This window comes from Phyllobates terribilis, unplaced genomic scaffold (genome assembly GCF_046119375.1).
Source record: "Phyllobates terribilis strain yellow unplaced genomic scaffold, ASM4611937v1 Scaffold_99__1_contigs__length_5935540, whole genome shotgun sequence".
Classification (NCBI taxonomy): domain Eukaryota; kingdom Metazoa; phylum Chordata; class Amphibia; order Anura; family Dendrobatidae; genus Phyllobates; species Phyllobates terribilis.
The window spans coordinates 5598973-5615048 of NW_027362859.1; the positions used below are offsets into that span (position 1 = coordinate 5598973).

The 16076-nt window shown below is 49.1% G+C and overlaps 1 protein-coding gene across 1 annotated transcript in view; it reads right to left on the minus strand.

Moving 5' to 3' along the window:
- Nucleotides 1-13934, minus strand: part of LOC141198718 (uncharacterized) — a 51308-nt gene extending 37374 nt beyond the window's left edge. The window contains exons 1-6 of the mRNA XM_073663136.1: nt 13879-13934; nt 11038-11172; nt 10731-10910; nt 10524-10647; nt 10344-10441; nt 4681-4771 (exon numbers count right to left, since the gene is read on the minus strand). Coding sequence (XP_073519237.1) covers nt 4681-4771; nt 10344-10441; nt 10524-10647; nt 10731-10910; nt 11038-11139 — 595 coding nt within the window. The 5' untranslated portion in view covers nt 11140-11172; nt 13879-13934. The remainder of the gene's footprint in view (nt 1-4680; nt 4772-10343; nt 10442-10523; nt 10648-10730; nt 10911-11037; nt 11173-13878) is intronic.
- Between the last annotated feature and the right edge of the window lie 2142 nt (nt 13935-16076).

Below are 16076 nucleotides of genomic sequence, written 5' to 3' on the forward strand. Positions count from 1 at the left end.
TGGGGATAGGGGAAAATATATGTATGTGGGTTAAGAATTGGCTCAGTGATAGGAAACAAAGGGTGGTTATTAATGGAACACACTGAGACTGGGTCTCAGTTAACAGCGGGGTACCACAGGGGTCAGTATTGGGCCCCCTTCTTTTTAACATATTTATTAATGACCTTGTAGGGGGCATACAGAGTAATATTTCAATATTTGCAGATGACACTAAACTCTGCAGGGTAATCAATACAGAGGAGGACAATTTTATATTACAGGAGGATCTATGTAAACTAGAAGCTTGGGCTGATAAATGGCAAATGAGCTTTAATAGGGATAAATGTAAGGTAATGCACTTGGGCAGAGGAAATAAAATGTATAATTATATGCTTAATTGTAAAACACTGGGCAAAACTGTAACTGAAAAAGACCTGGGTGTATTGGTGGACGACAAGCTCACGTTTAGTGGCCAGTGTCAGGCAGCTGCTGCAAAGGCAAATAAAATAATGGGATGCATTAAAAGAAGCATAGATGCTCATGAGGAGAAGATAATTTTACCTCTATACAAGTCATTAGTGCGACCACACTTAGAATACTGTGTACAGTTCTGGTCTCCGGTGTATAAGAAAGACATAGCTGAACTAGAGCAGAGAAGAGCGACCAAGGTTATTAGGGGACTGGGGGGTCTGCAATACCAAGACAGGTTATTACACTTGGGGTTATTTACTGTGGAAAAAAGAAGGCTTAGGGGTGATCTTATTACTATATACAAGTATATGAGGGGACAGTACAAAGACCTTTCTACTGATCTTTTTACTCTGAGGCCTGAGACGGGGACAAGGGGGCATCTTCTACGACTGGAGGAAAGAAGGTTTAATCATAATCACAGACGGGGATTCTTTACTGTAAGAGCAGTGAGACTATGGAGCTCTCTGCCGCATGATGTTGCAATGAGTGATTCACTAATAACATTTAAGAAGGGCATGGATGCCTTTCTTGAAAAGTATAATATTACAGGTTATAAATACTAGATTCCTTGATAGGGCGTTGATCCAGGGAACTAGTCTGATTGTCGTATGGAGTCGGGAAGGAATTTTTTTCCCCAATGTGGAGCGTAGTGTTTGCCACATGGTTTTTTTTTGCCTTCCTCTGGATCAACATGTTAGGCTATGGGTTGAACTAGATGGACTTAGTCTTCCTTCAACCTTAAAAACTATGTTACTATGTTACAATTACCATCCGTTTGCATACATTTTGCACAAAACCATCCGGAAACATTGGCACATCCTACAATCTGCTTATCTCCACATCCCAGAGTTCCAATAATCATTTTTTCCGTGTTTCAATCGGGCACCCAATCTCAAGGATTCATGTCGACGAGGGCCCCAAACATACAGGGGTCAAACAACGTTTTTTACAAATTCCTAAGGGGAACCTTCCACTGCTTGCAGTGCCACCAATGCAACAACGTCCTACATGGGAACACCATTTACCATCCCCATACCGGTAAACAATACCCGGTCACAGGGTATTTTACCTGTTACACCAACTTCATAGTATACCTCATTAAATGCCCTTGTGGTCTGGCATACATTGGTGAGACGACACAACCACAAGCATAAGTCCACAATTAGATGTAAGAATCTACTACTACTCTTGCTACAACATTTCGTTACATTAGGCCATAACATATCTCAACTCAAGTTCCAGGTCATTGAACAGGTGCTTCCCCTACACGAGGAGGTGAACGTGTACGCCTACTGAAGTAAGGGAGGCCTTTTGGATCCATGAACATCAAACCCTTACCCCCAGGGGGCTCAATAGGGATTATGTTTTATTATCATTCCTGTGATAATTTTAGAGAGAACTGCATAAGTTGTACCACATTGTTCTCAGCCTTGAGTTTTTCACTGTTGGAGTGTACTTATATGTGTTTTGAGATACAGTATTTGCATGTCATTTAAGGGATTTTCTTTCATTATCATGGTATTTATTTTGCATTCTTTATGTTGCAGAACGGCTTCTCCTTATTTTAATCACTGATCATCATCCTCCACTACCCACAGGCTGATCCACTTACACATGTTCACCTCCTGTCACATTTCCAGGCTTATTATTTTTTTGTCCTGCACGACCTCCATCCCTCATCACATAGTGAAATGCAAACTCCCCTGTTCTGGAACGCACTCCACCCACTCAGAACACCGTTGCTGTTGCAACGCATGACACAGCCTCTGACATGCACATCCTGCACCGTGGAACGCACGTTCGCCCTCAGTTTCTCCAGCCACGCCTCCTCCTAAGCCTTCAGGCAATCGTTAGCGGCGCTCGACATGTCGTCATTTCCGGTGACGTCACTGCTATCCAGACACCGCCTCCTATCGCTTCAGTCCACTTCCAGGAACGTTACACTAGCGGTTCACCCTGACTGGTCTCCTGGGACATTAGGTCCTGCCCTCTGACCACATATACTAGGCTTTCTCCTCCCTTGACATGGCGACCTTAGGAACCAGCGGGGAATACCACATTCCACACCTGTCATACTTCCTGCTCTCACTACTGGGTATGTTTCTACATACAGTGGGTACGGAAAGTATTCAGACCCCTTTAAATTTTTCACTTTTTGTTTCATTGCAGCCATTTGGTAAATTCTAAAAAGTTCATTTTTTTCTCATTAAAGTACACTCTGCACCCCATCTTGACTGAAAAAAAACAAATGTAGAATTTTTTGCAAATTAAAAAAGAAAATCTGAAATACACGGTCATAAGTATTGAGACCCTTTGCTCAGACACTCATATTTAAGTCACATGCTGTCCATTTCCTTGTGATCCTGCTTGAGATGGTTCTACTCCTTCATTGGAGTCCAGCTGTATTTAATTAAACTGATAGGGCTTGATTTGGAAAGGCGCACACCTGTCTATATAAGACCTCAAAGCTCACAGTGCATGTCAGACCAAATGAGAATCATGAGCTCAAAGGAACTGCCCAAGGAGCTCAGAGACAGAATTGTGGCAAGGCACAGATCTGGCCAAGGTTATAAAAGAATTTCTGCATTACTCAAGGATTATGGAGGCCACTGTGCTCTTAGGAACCTTAAATGGAAGATGTTTGGGACCACCAGAAGTCTCCCTAGACCTGGCCGTCCAGCCAAACTGAGCAATCGTGGGAGAAGAGCCTTGGTGAGAGAGGTAAAGAAGAACCCCAAGATCACTGTGGCTGAGCTCCAGAGATGCAGTGGGGAGATGGGAGAAAGTGCCACAAAGTCAACTATCACTGCAGCCCTCCACCAGTCGGGCCATTATGGCAGAGTGGCCCGACGGAAGCCTCTCCTCAGTGCAAGACATATGAAAGCCCGCATAGAGTTTGCTCAAAACCTATGACTATGAGAAATAAGATTCTCTGGTCTGATGAGACAAAGATAGAATTTTTTGGTGATAATTCTAAGCGGTATGTGTGGAGAAAACCAGGCACTGCTCATCACCTGCCCAATACAATCCCAACAGTGCAATATGGTGGTGGCAGCATCTTGCTGTGGGGGTGTTTTTCAGCTGCAGGCACAGGACGACTGGTTGCAATTGAAGGAAACATGAATGCGGCCAAGTACAGACATATCCTGGATGAAAACCTCTTCCAGAGTGCTCTGCACCTCAGGTTTGGCCAAAGGTTCACCTTCCAACAAGACAATGACCCTAAGCACACAGCTAAAATAACAAAGGAGTGGCTTCAGAACAACTCTGTGACCATTCTTGACTGGCCCAGCCAGAGCCCTGACCTAAACCCAATTGAGCATCTATGGAGAAACCTGAAAATGGCTGTCCACCAACGTTCACCCTCCAACCTGACGGAACTGGAGAGGATCTGCAAGGAAGAATGGCAGAGGATCCCCAAATCCAGCTGTGAAAAACTTGTTGCATCATTCCCAAGAAGACTCATGGCTGTACTAGCTCAAAAGGGGGCATCTACTCAATACTGAGCAAAGGGTCTGAATACTTATGCCCGTGTGATATTTCAGTTTTTCTTTTTTAATAAATTTGCAAAAAATTTTACATTTCTGTTTTTTTTCAGTCAAGATGGGGTGCAGAGTGGACTTTAATGAGAAAAAATGAACTTTTTAGAATTTACCAAATGGCTGCAATGAAACAAAGAGTGAAAAATTTAAAGGGGTCTGAATACTTTCCGTACCCACTGTATATCTGCTGGTACCTATTGGATAATCATTATGAGGCTGGTGTTCTTATGGCTGTTTGTCTCCCTAGATCCTGTCTATCCACTGAGACACTGTGTACTTCCTGCTTTCACCTTTAACTATATTCCTAGCAGTCTGGTAGGTCACACTTATTATACAGCCATTATGTGCACTCTATTGCAATGTTTTTGATTTTCAGATAATTATGAATTTCAGAAATACCTTATGACAGTTTGTTTCTAGTACTTTTTATGCTTTTGTCTGATATATGTAGTTTTTACTTTTATTTCTTTATGCTGCAGGACACACTGATGAAGGTCTTGAGGACCAAAACAATTGTACCTGTGTTGGACTGCAATTAAATACTTTAAAATTATGCCTGTCAAGTTTCATTTGCTTTTTGAATGGCTTTGGACCCTACTTGCGCACCTATTCCACCAGTGTTGCGGTTTTCTACACTATTATCTGAGAAAAATCTGTGACTTCTCTGTATTTAGTGGTTACTACTCACCTGGGTAGTCATATGTAGGAATCTCCTCTTTACACTTCTCATCTCCCCTCACATATGTCTCTGTGGTATTAATATGGGTCAGATCTTCACCCTGAAACAAATATTGTAAAAGTCACTGTAGCGTCGGCGTCTTTGCCTCCTGCCGGGCAGAGACACCGATCCCCTCACAGCCGCTGTCCCGGCGTCTTCCGGCTCCCCTGCTGCATCTGCCCGGGGTGTGCGCAGCACGCGCAGTTCCCCGGACACTGTTCTTGCTGTCCTAAAGAGTCCCCAGCCAATGGCCCGGATGACTGCTCCTATATTAGGCACCTCCTCGAAAATGAAGTTGCCGATGCAAGGTTGTTGTTTGCGTGCTAACACTCTCCTCAGCCCTCAGGTTCCAGTGCCCGCCAGCCTGTCTATCAGCTGTGCTCGCCTGCCTGTGTATCTGCTGTGCCCGTCTGTTTGTCTACCTGCATCACCTGCCTTTCTACAAGCCGTGCTCATCTGCTGTGCCTGTCGGCTTCGGCCATCAGTCCCATGGGAGTCGCCTGCTCACACACAAGGTCGGTCCCAGAGTTGCACCTGGTTCACCTTCCCGGTCCCTCCTTGGTTCACGGAGTTGACTAAGCCGCCGTCTGGCCAGGGTTGGTCCAGGTAGGCACTTAGTTACGCCCCTCTGGTCCCTCTTTGTGTCACAGCACAGAGGTTCCACCACTCAGATCTGTAACAGTTTGCACAGGCCATGGAATCCGGTGTCTCCCAGGCTCCTTCGTTCTCAGACCTGTACCAAGAGGTGTCTCACCAGAGATCCCAACAGGATACTATCTTGTCCTATCTGCGGACAGTCAACTCCCACTTGGATGCGCTGTTCACCCAGACTGTGTCCGCCTCTAACCAAGCGGCACCCGCTCCGACGACACCTCAACCTAGTGCCGCTGTGGCATCCGGCTTAGGACCCCAGCTTTCTGCTCCTCCACGTTTCGGTGGTCACCCTGCCCTATGGCTTCATTAATCAGTGCACGCTGCACTTTGAACTCCTGGCACACCAGTTCACCTCCGACCGGGCCAGGGTGGCATTCATCATGTCTCATCTCACCGGAGAGGCGTTGGCGTGGCTTAACCCTCTGTAGGAGAGAGGGGATCCTCTGGTGTCCGACCTCCAGGCCTTCCTCGCGGCTTTCTGGAAGGTGTTCGATGAGCCTGGACGAAAATCTTCGACTGCCTCTTCTCTTCTCCGACTCCGCCAAGGGAGTCTCTCTGTGGGACAGTATGCCGCGCGTTTCCGCACCCTCGCATCTGAACTTGCCTGGAACAATGAGGCTCTGGTGTCCACCTTTTGGGAGGGCCTTTCCGGACGGATCAAGGATGATCTAGCCGGTCGTGACATACCTCCCTCTCTGGACGACCTGGTGTCATTAGCTACACGGATCGACATCCGTTTTCAGGAGCGTTCTAAAGAACAAGACCCGTGAGAGGAGGCCCCTGCGCCTCGCACTGACCTTCCAAAGGCCAGTCTCACAACCAGCATCCCCTCCGGTGTCTTCTCCAGAGTCTATGCAAATAGACCAAGTTAACATGGTCAAGTCTGAGCAGGAGATCAGCCGTGCCGAGGGGAGTTGCTTCTACTGTGGCAGTATAGAGCATCCAATCTGCACCTGTCCGGTGAGACCGGGAAACTCCAGTGTCTAGGACCGCTTGGAGAGGTCGTCCTAGGCCAAAGTTCTTCCTCTCCACCTTTGACTCTGTCCGTTTCAGTTACCAGTGATGAGACCCGCTTCTTCGAGACTGCCTATCTGGATTCCGGAGCCGCTGGGAACCTTATTCAACAGGCCGTTGTGGAGCGATATCAGATTTCTACCATACGTCTGGCTGATCCTTTAGCGGTTTCCTCTGTGGATGGAAAGCTTTTCTCTGAGACCATCTTGTTTGTCACTGAGCCTGTAACTCTTCAGGTGGGAATGCTACATTCGGAGAGGGTCTCCTTTTACATGCTGTCCGGTCTCTCTTATCCCCTCTTGCTTGGCCTGCCTTGGTTACAGAGACATGAGGCCGTCCTGAATTGGAGCTCGGGTGAGGTGCTCCATTGGGGTCAGGAATGTCATAAGTCCTGTCTGGTTCCGATTCGTCCTGTTTGACCTCCGTCTACTCAAGCTAACCTACCTGGTCTGCCGGCACCCTACTGGTCATAAGCAGACATCTTTGATAAAAAGGAGGCAGAGACACTACCACCTCATAGGCCGTATGATTGCCCCATCGACCTAATACCTGGTGCTTCACCTCCCCGCGGGCGAATCTACCCCTTGTCGCTGGCCGAGACCCGTGCTATGTCTGAATACATAGAAGAGAATATTGCTAGGGGATTTATCCAGAAATCCACCTCTCCGGCTGGAGCAGGATTCTTCTTCGTCAAAAAGAAAGATGGCTCTCTTCGTCCATGTATGGACTATAGGGGCCTAAACAAGATTACCATCAAAAATAAGTACCCCATGCCTCTCATCTCGGAGCTGTTTGACCGTCTAAAAGGTGCAAAGATCTTCACTTAGCTCGATCTTCGTGGGGCGTACAATCTGGTCCAGATTCGCCAGGTAGACGAGTGGAAGACGGCATTCAACACTTGGGATGGTCACTACGAGTACCGCGTGATGCCCTTCGGTCTCTAATGCTCCAGCCGTCTTCCAAAAGTTAGTGAATGACATCTTCCGAGATCTCCTGTATTCCCGCATGGTGGTGTGCCTGAACGATATCTTGGTGTTCTCCCCTGACCTCCCTCTCACCGGAAGGATGTTCGTCAGGTACTGCTGAGGCTCCGGAAGAATCGTCTGTATGCTAAGTACGAGAAATGCCTCTTTGACCAGACCTCCCTACCATTTTTGGGGAATATCATCTCTGAGACCGGACTGCGGATGGATCCCGAGAAGGTGTCTGCTGTCTTAAAGGGGCCCCGACCTGAGGGGTTTAAGGATATTCAGTGGTTTCTGGGATTCGCTAACTATTACCGCCTCTTCATTCCTTATTTCTCCTCCCGGACTGCTCCCATCTCTGCTCTCACCCGTAAAGGAGCAAATCCCAGGGAATGGACTTCCGAGGCGGAAAGTGCCTTTGTTTCTCTTAATCAAGCCTTCTCCTCCGCTCCTGTGCTACATCGTCCAGATTGCAATAAACAGTTCTTCCTGGAGGTTGACGCCACTTCCTCCGGGGCCGGAGCAGTGCTCACCCAGAAATCCTCGTCCGGGCGAATGGTGACCTGTGGCTTCTTCTCCAAACTCTTTTCTTCGTCCGAGCTCAATTACTCCATAGGAAATCGAGAACTGATGGCCATCAAATTAGCGCTGGAGGAGTGGCGCTACTTGCACTCGGTGGTCATCTACATTCACCATAAAAACCTCGCTTACTTGCAGACCGCCCAAAGATTAAATCCGGGCCGGGCCAGATGGTCTTTGCTCGTTTCAGCTTCACTCTCCATTTCCGCCCGGCAGACAAGAATATTAAAGCTGAAGCTCTATTCTGCTCTTTTCTGTCTACCGATCGAGAGGAGGAGCCTCTACACATTATTGACCCCTCCAGTATAATGACTGTTGCTCCGTTTGACCTGTCTCATCTAGCTCCTGGTAAGACCTTTGTAGCGGCTCAGGATCGGAAGAGGGTCTTACTCTGGGGTCATTCGGCCAAACTGGCTGGTCATGCCGGCCAGAGGAAGACGCTTCTGCTCATTGCCAGACATTATTGGTGGCCCACCCTGCACAAGGATGTTGCGGATTTTGTCGTGGCCTGTTCCTCCTGTGCCTGTAACAAGATACCCAGGCACCTCCCAGCTGGTCGTCTTCTTCCTCTACCCGTGCCTTCTGCTCCTTGGCAACACATTGCTATGGACTTCATGACTGATCTTCCGGTATCTGTCGTTTCTACCGTCATATGGGTGGTCGCTGACCGGTTCTCCAAGATGGCTCACTTCATTCCTTTGCCTGGTCTTCCGTCCGCATCGGTGCTGGCTAAGGACTTCATCCGTCACATCTTTCGTCTCCAAGGCTTACCCCTCCACATGGTCTCAGACAGAGGAGTTCAGTTCACTTCTCGCTTCTGGAGAGCCACGTGCAAGCTGCTGGATGTCTCTTTGGACTTTTCTTCAGCCTATCATCCTCAGTCCAATGGAACGTATTAATCAGATCCTTACCAGTTTTCTTCGGCACTTTGTCAACGCTCATCATAGCGATTGGGTAGAACTTCTGCCTTGGGCCGAGTTTTCTTATAACAATCATGTGAGCGAGTCCGCTGCTAAGTCTCCGTTTTTTGTGGTTTACGGTTGACACCCCCGAATTCCGTTTCCCATCTCTTCTTCAGTGGACAATCCTGCCGCGGAATCTCTCGTCAGTGAATTTGAGACACTTGATCCGCGCTTCTTCAGTCCTCCGAACGGATGAAGAAGCATGCTGATAAGAGACGTCTGGATCCACCTCTATTTCATCCGGGAGACAAGGTCTGGCTTTCCTCCAAATATGTCCATCTCAAGATACCATCATACAAGTTGGGCCTGGGTTTCATCGGTTCTTTCTAGATCCTGAACCAAATAAATCCAGTGGCGTACAAGCTGAAACTCCCTGCCTCCTTAAGGATTCCCAATTCCTTTCATGTGTCTCTCCACAAGCCTATTGTCCTTAATCCTTTCTCTGACGATCCAGGTACCACTCCAGCTCCAGTCTCCACTGAGGACGTCTTTGAGGTAGAGAATATTTTGGCCATCAAGAGGGTAAGAGGAAAGACTTTCTTGTGGATTGGAAGGGGTTTGGTCCTGAGGAGAGGTCTTGGGAGCCCAGGGAGAACATTCATGCTCCTTGTCTTCTAGAAAAAATTCTTGCGAGCCTAAAGAAGATGTGGCGTAGAGGAGGGGGTACTGTAGCGTCGGCGTCTCTGCCTCCTGCCAGGCAGAGACGCCGATCCCCTCACCACCGCGGTCCCGGTCAGGCGTCTTCCGGCTCCCCTGCTGCATCTGCATGGGGTGTGTGCACCACACGCAGTTCTCCATGCACTGTTCTTTGGGCGCACGCGCGTGAGCTCCTTCCCTCTTAAAGGGGCCGCGCGATCAGTCCTAAAAAGAGTCCCCGGCCAATGGCCGGAGGACTGCTCCTATATTAGGCACCTCCAAAATTGAGGTGCCTGTGCAAGGTTATTGTTTGTGTGCTAACACTCTCCTCAGCCCTCAGGTTCCAGTGCCCGCCTGCCTATCAGCCTTGCCCACCTGCTTGTCTACCCGCATCACCTGCCTGTCTACCAGCCGTGCTCATCTGCTGTGCCTGTCGGCTTCGGCCATCAGTCCCGTGGGAGTCGCCTGCTCTCGCACAAGGTCGGTCCCAGAGTGGCACCTGGTTCACCTTCCCGGTCCCTCCTTGGTTCACGGAGTCGACTAAGCCGCCGTGTGGCCAGGGTCAGTCAGGGTAGGCACTTAGTTACGCCGCTCTGGTCCCTCCTTGTATCACAGCACAGAGGTTTCACACCCGGATCCGTAACAGTCACAGACAGATGGAGAATTCACATCTATGATCAGCTCTAATCCTGCCATCTCCACCATTCTCATTACACAAGTATAAAACATATAATACTGGTGGATAAAACAAGACTGAGCACAAGACCTTCACAGCCGTCTACACATCATAGGGGAGATCTCATGATACATTCTCTCCATCTACCTGATGATCCTGAGGAACATCGGGATCTTCAGGTTTACAGTCCTGTGGAAGAAGAGGATGAGGACATCTCTCTGGTGTTGTCCTCTCACTAGATAGATCTGAAGGAAAACACATACAGGGACTGAATTCATTCTTTACATACAGATAATAGGCCATGTGTATTTAGTTCTGTCTTATTACCTGTTGATGTGAGGGGCTGGGGAACCTCCATCTTGATGTCCCTGTACAGATATTGGTGTCCTTCTAAATACTCCCACTCCTCCATGGAGAAATAGACAGCGACATCCTGACATCTTATAGAAGCCTGACACATACAATGATACCGTTACCCCCCCGATCCCTTCACAGCGTTACTGTATAAAGTCCCAGCATTCCCAGCAGTGTCACCTCTCCAGTCAGCAGCTCAATCATCTTGTAGGTGAGTTCTAGGATCTTCTGGTCATTGATGTCCTCATGCATCAGGGGGTGAGGTGGAGGCCCCGTGATTGGGCTCAGGGGTCTTCCCCATCCCTCAGACACAGGATCCTGACAGTGCTCATTAGAGGTCTTCTTCACTACTGTGTAATCCTGGTTATGGAGAGACATTAATAAATACCACTACAGACATTTCCAGAGTCCTCACCTCTCCAGTTCTGTCCATCTCTTATTCCCATAGATAAGAATGATGTAATGTGACGTCATCAGAATCTCTCACCTCTCCAGTAAGACGAAAGAGGATCTCCAGGGTGAGGTGTAATATCCTCTCCGCCATCTTGTCCCTGTCCATATCCATGCTTAATGGATGAAGCAGAAACATTTTCTTATTTAGAGGATCCGATATTGTAGAGACCTGAATGAGAAGATGAGCCGATGTAAATTCATAAAAATCCTGTGTAATAATACAATCACTGGAGATAATAAGGGAAATATATGAGATTTACTATTTTGTTTTCTTCTTTACATCTAGTAATAAAACCTATATATTTTAGGCCACAGACAACAAGCAGTTTCTTCCTTGGAGTCGGCAGCTGAACACGTTTCTCATAGACTCATCTTCCATAACGCTAATTCTCGTCTCATTTACGGACACTGGAATCGGCATTAGCAATACTGCAGGAGATATTCATTACACGTCACATGACAAATAACTACTTCATGATGAGGATGACATTTTGATCTTCAACTACAGCTCTAGAAACATATTTGGCCAGAGTCCTGTCACCCACTAGATCACCACCGGCCGTCTATATGATTCCGGACTGTAATCTTCTATCACGTTAGATCTCAGGTCTGATTCACACACAGAAATTTGAGACATTTATAAAAGCTTGTTTGTAAGAACACCAACACAAGAGATATTTGATGCCAAATTCTCCATATACAATGTATTTTTTCTCTCTGGATATGATAGAATTTTTTTAGCATTTTCATGTAGGTTTCCATATATTACATGAAAAATACCCCAAAAAAATACAATTGGGGATGGAGGTACTGGGGGAACATTATACAGAGTGTGGGGGGATGGCGGTACTAGGGGAACAGTATACTGTGTATGGGGGCCAAGAAAGGGGCACTGTACTATGAGAGCAATACAGGATTCCTTCACAAAAACACCCTAAATATAACATTTTTTAAAACCACCCCACAATTTGTGAATCTTCAGGGTAAATCGCTATATAACCATTTGATTAGAGCTGATACTATTAAGCTAAAGTGTCTAAACAGACTTTCTTTCCATAAAGGGGCACTTTTCCGTGTTTGTCATTCCAGAACTGTGTGAGGATTATTAGAGGTGATAGTTTTCCCACCAATTAGAAGGGACAACCGTGGAAATTGGTGTTTTTTTTACCAGCTACAGTTCTGATGTGATTTACTCGGTAAAGTGCCCTTGTGGTAAAGTGGACAATGATCAGTTACAAACAGACTGAAGGAACATCGTCCTCTATTCGGCTCTATGAATCTAGGATGAAATCCACTGCGGCTGCTGCAAGAAAAAGAATGAAGAAGAGCAGACATTTGGGGAGACCACCGTGGCCAGACATTTCTCGGAGATGGTGATAAAAGTTCTGATCTCCGATGGTCGGTGTTAGAAGAGACGACCGCATCGGATTCACAATCACAACGCTGTAAACTTCTACAGAGACGTGTTCTGGATTTACTCCCTGGAATCACTTTCTCTCAAAGGGTTAAATGACGCCTGTAACTTCAACGTCTTTCTATGAAGCTTCTTCTCTGAACTTTATTCCTCTGTTGTCTGTCGGGGAGTTGTTTTCTAAAAAATATATTTGTGTGGTTTTTTTCTTTTAGTTTACTGGGTTAGTAATGGGGGTGTCTGATAGACGTTTCTCCAATATTAACTCTTGGGATTGATAACAGCTGAGAATACACAACTGACGTAAAGCCAAAAAATATTACCCCGGTTGCCAACATACCAGGGCAATTGGGAAGAGGCAGGCAAAGTGCCAAAATTTGTCGCATCTAATGTGATTTGCAAATTCTGAGGCTGCTGCGGACTGGTATTTTTTGGCTGGAAGGGGCCAATATCCATGGACCTTCCCAGCAGGATAATATCAGCCCCCAGCTGTCTGCTTTACCTTAGCCAGTTATCAAAAATAGGGGGGGACTCCACATCATTTTTTTAAATTCATTATTTATTTAATAGGTTTAAAAAAGGTGAAATACACCCTTTAGTGCCACATGGACAGCAACTTTATAATATTTAGGGGCAGGGAGTGGACATTAATCTAAGCACTCAGTCCTATAACAACTCTCCTTGAACTACCGTACTTTCTGAGGACAGTGGGCCGAGCATCGCATCGCAGGGTCTTCTGTAAGACCCAAGAACTAGTGATCAGCGAATGGTCTTTGGATAAGGGGTTAACCGAGCACGCTCGAGTATAACTGAGTATCATCAGAGTACTCGCATATCATGTTCGAGTCCCTGTGCCTGCATGATATGCGGCTGTTAGACAGCCTCAACACATGCAGGGATTGCCTGTTTGTTAGGGAATCCTCAAGTGTTGAAGCTGTTTAACAGCCGCAAATCATGCAGGCACAGGGACTCGAACATGATATACGAGAGCTCCGATGATACTCAGTTATGCTCCAGCGTGCTCGGTTAACCCCTTATCGGAGCACGTTCCCTCATCACTACCGATAACAAGATGCGGCCGGACAATCGCAGTAATGCCAGTAGAAAACATGGCTACAGCACTACAGTGTATGGCAGACAATGCCCAAATGTATACTGGCCGTATAACAGATACAAGACATACGGGGGGCGGACTACAACTCCCCCGATACTCGATCCAGTAATGGAGAGAAATCACCAGTATCTACATTACTGTGCTGGAGCTAGGAGAGGAATAATGGCGCTGGGCTTCGGTCCTTCATCCTGCAGTCGTCTGAATGGATCTAATGTGGACGGGAACCAGCTAAGCCGCATTCTGCCCACAGCTGTTACCTCACTGTTCACACCACACAGAGACCCCAAAAGAGTCTCCGTGCTGAAGGGGTTAATGCCCCCTGCGCCCAGTAATGGGGGATCTCCACATACCTCCACCTGCAGAGCCGCCACCACATATATGGCTGCTCTGTGCGCACAGGAGCTGTGATGAGGTCACAGGAGGAGAGGAGTCAGGGGTCACATGATCAGGGGCCTCAGTGGATGCAGGACTCTGCTGTGCTGGTTGTCATGGTGCTGGATGAGCTGAAGTTTATGTGTGGGGTCAGGAGGGGTTTACAGTGTGGATGTAGCAGAGCCGCGTGTGTACGAGGTGTACGGAGCAGAGCCGCGTGTGTACGAGGTGTACGGAGCGGAGCCGCGTGTGTACGAGGTGTACGGAGCAGAGCCGCGTGTGTACGAGGTGTACGGAGCGGAGCCGCGTGTGTACGAGGTGTACGGAGCGGAGCCGCGTGTGTACGAGGTGTACGGAGCGGAGCCGCGTGTGTACGAGGTGTACGGAGCGGAGCCGCGTGTGTACGAGGTGTACGGAGCAGAGCCGCGTGTGTGCGAGGTGTACGGAGCAGAGCCGCGTGTGTACGAGGTGTACGGAGCGGAGCCGCGTGTGTACGAGGTGTACGGAGCACAGCCGCGTGTGTACGAGGTGTACGGAGCACAGCCGCGTGTGTACGAGGTGTACGGAGCAGAGCCACGTGTGTACAAGGTGTACGGAGCGGAGCCGCGTGTGTACGAGGCGTACGGAGCGGAGCCGCGTGTGTACGAGGTGTACGGAGCGGAGCCGCGCGTGTACGAGGTGTATGGAGCGGAGCCACGCGTGTACGAGGTGTACGGAGCGGAGCCGCGCGTGTACGAGGTGTACGGAGCGGAGCCGCGCGTGTACGAGGTGTACAGAGCGAAGCCGCGCGTGTACGAGGTGTACGGAGTGGAGCCGCGCGTGTACGAGGTGTACGGAGCCGAGCCGCGCATGTACGAGGTGTACGGAGCGGAGCCGGGCGTGTACGAGGTGTACGGAGCGGAGCCGCGCGTGTACGAGGTGTACGGAGCGGAGCCGCGCGTGTACGAGGTGTACGGAGCGGAGCCTCGTGTGTTCGAGGCGTACGGAGCGGAGCCGCGCGTGTACGAGGCGTACGGAGCGGAGCCGCGCGTGTACGAGGTGTACGGAGCGGAGCCTCGTGTGTTCGAGGCGTACGGAGCGGAGCCGCGCGTGTACGAGGCGTACGGAGCGGAGCCGCGCGTGTACGAGGCGTACGGAGCGGAGCCGCGCGTGTACGAGGCGTACGGAGCGGAGTCGCGCGTGTACGAGGCATACGGAGTGGAGCCGTGCGTGTACAAGGCGTACGGAGCGGAGCCGCGTGTGTACGAGGTGTATGGAGCGAAGCCGTGTGTGTACAGAGCCATGTGTGTACGAGGTGTGCGGAGCCGTAGGTGTGCAGAGCCGCGTGTGTATGAGGTGTACGGAGCAGAGCCGCGCGTGTACGAGGTGTACGGAGCGGAGCCGCTCATGTACGAGGTGTACGGAGCGGAGCCGCGTGTGTACGAGGTGTACGGAGCGGAGCCGCGTGTATACGAGGTGTACGGAGCGGAGCCGCGTGTGTACGAGGTGTACGGAGCGGAGCCGCGTGTGTACGAGGTGTACGGAGCGGAGCCGCGTGTGTGCGAGGTGTACGGAGCGGAGCCTCGTGTGTGCGAGGCTTACGGAGCGGAGCCGCGCGTGTACGAGGCGTACGGAGCGGAGCCGCACGTGTACGAGGCGTACGGAGCGGAGCCGCGCGTGTACGAGGCGTACGGAGCGGAGCCGCGCGTGTACGAGGCGTACGGAGCGGAGCCGCGTGTGTACGAGGTGTATGGAGCGGAGCCGTGTGTGTACAGAGCCATGTGTGTACGAGGTGTGCAGAGCCGCGTGTGTATGAGGTGTACGGAGCGGAGCCGTGTGTGTATGAGGTGTACACATAGTTTTTTAAGGTTGAAGGAAGACTAAGTCCATCTAGTTCACCCCATAGCCTAACATGTTGATCCAGAGGAAGGCAAAAAAAAACCATGGGGGCAACACTAAGCTCCACATTGGGGGAAAAAATTCCTTCCCGACTCCATACGACAATCAGACTAGTTCCCTGGATCAACGCCCTATCAAGGAATCTAGTATATATAACCTGTAATATTATACTTTTCAAGAAAGGCATCCATGCCCTTCTTAAATTTTAACAGTGAATCACTCATTACAACATCATGCGGCAGAGAGCTCCATAGTCTCACTGCTCTTACAGTAAAGAATCCCCGTCTGTGATTATGAT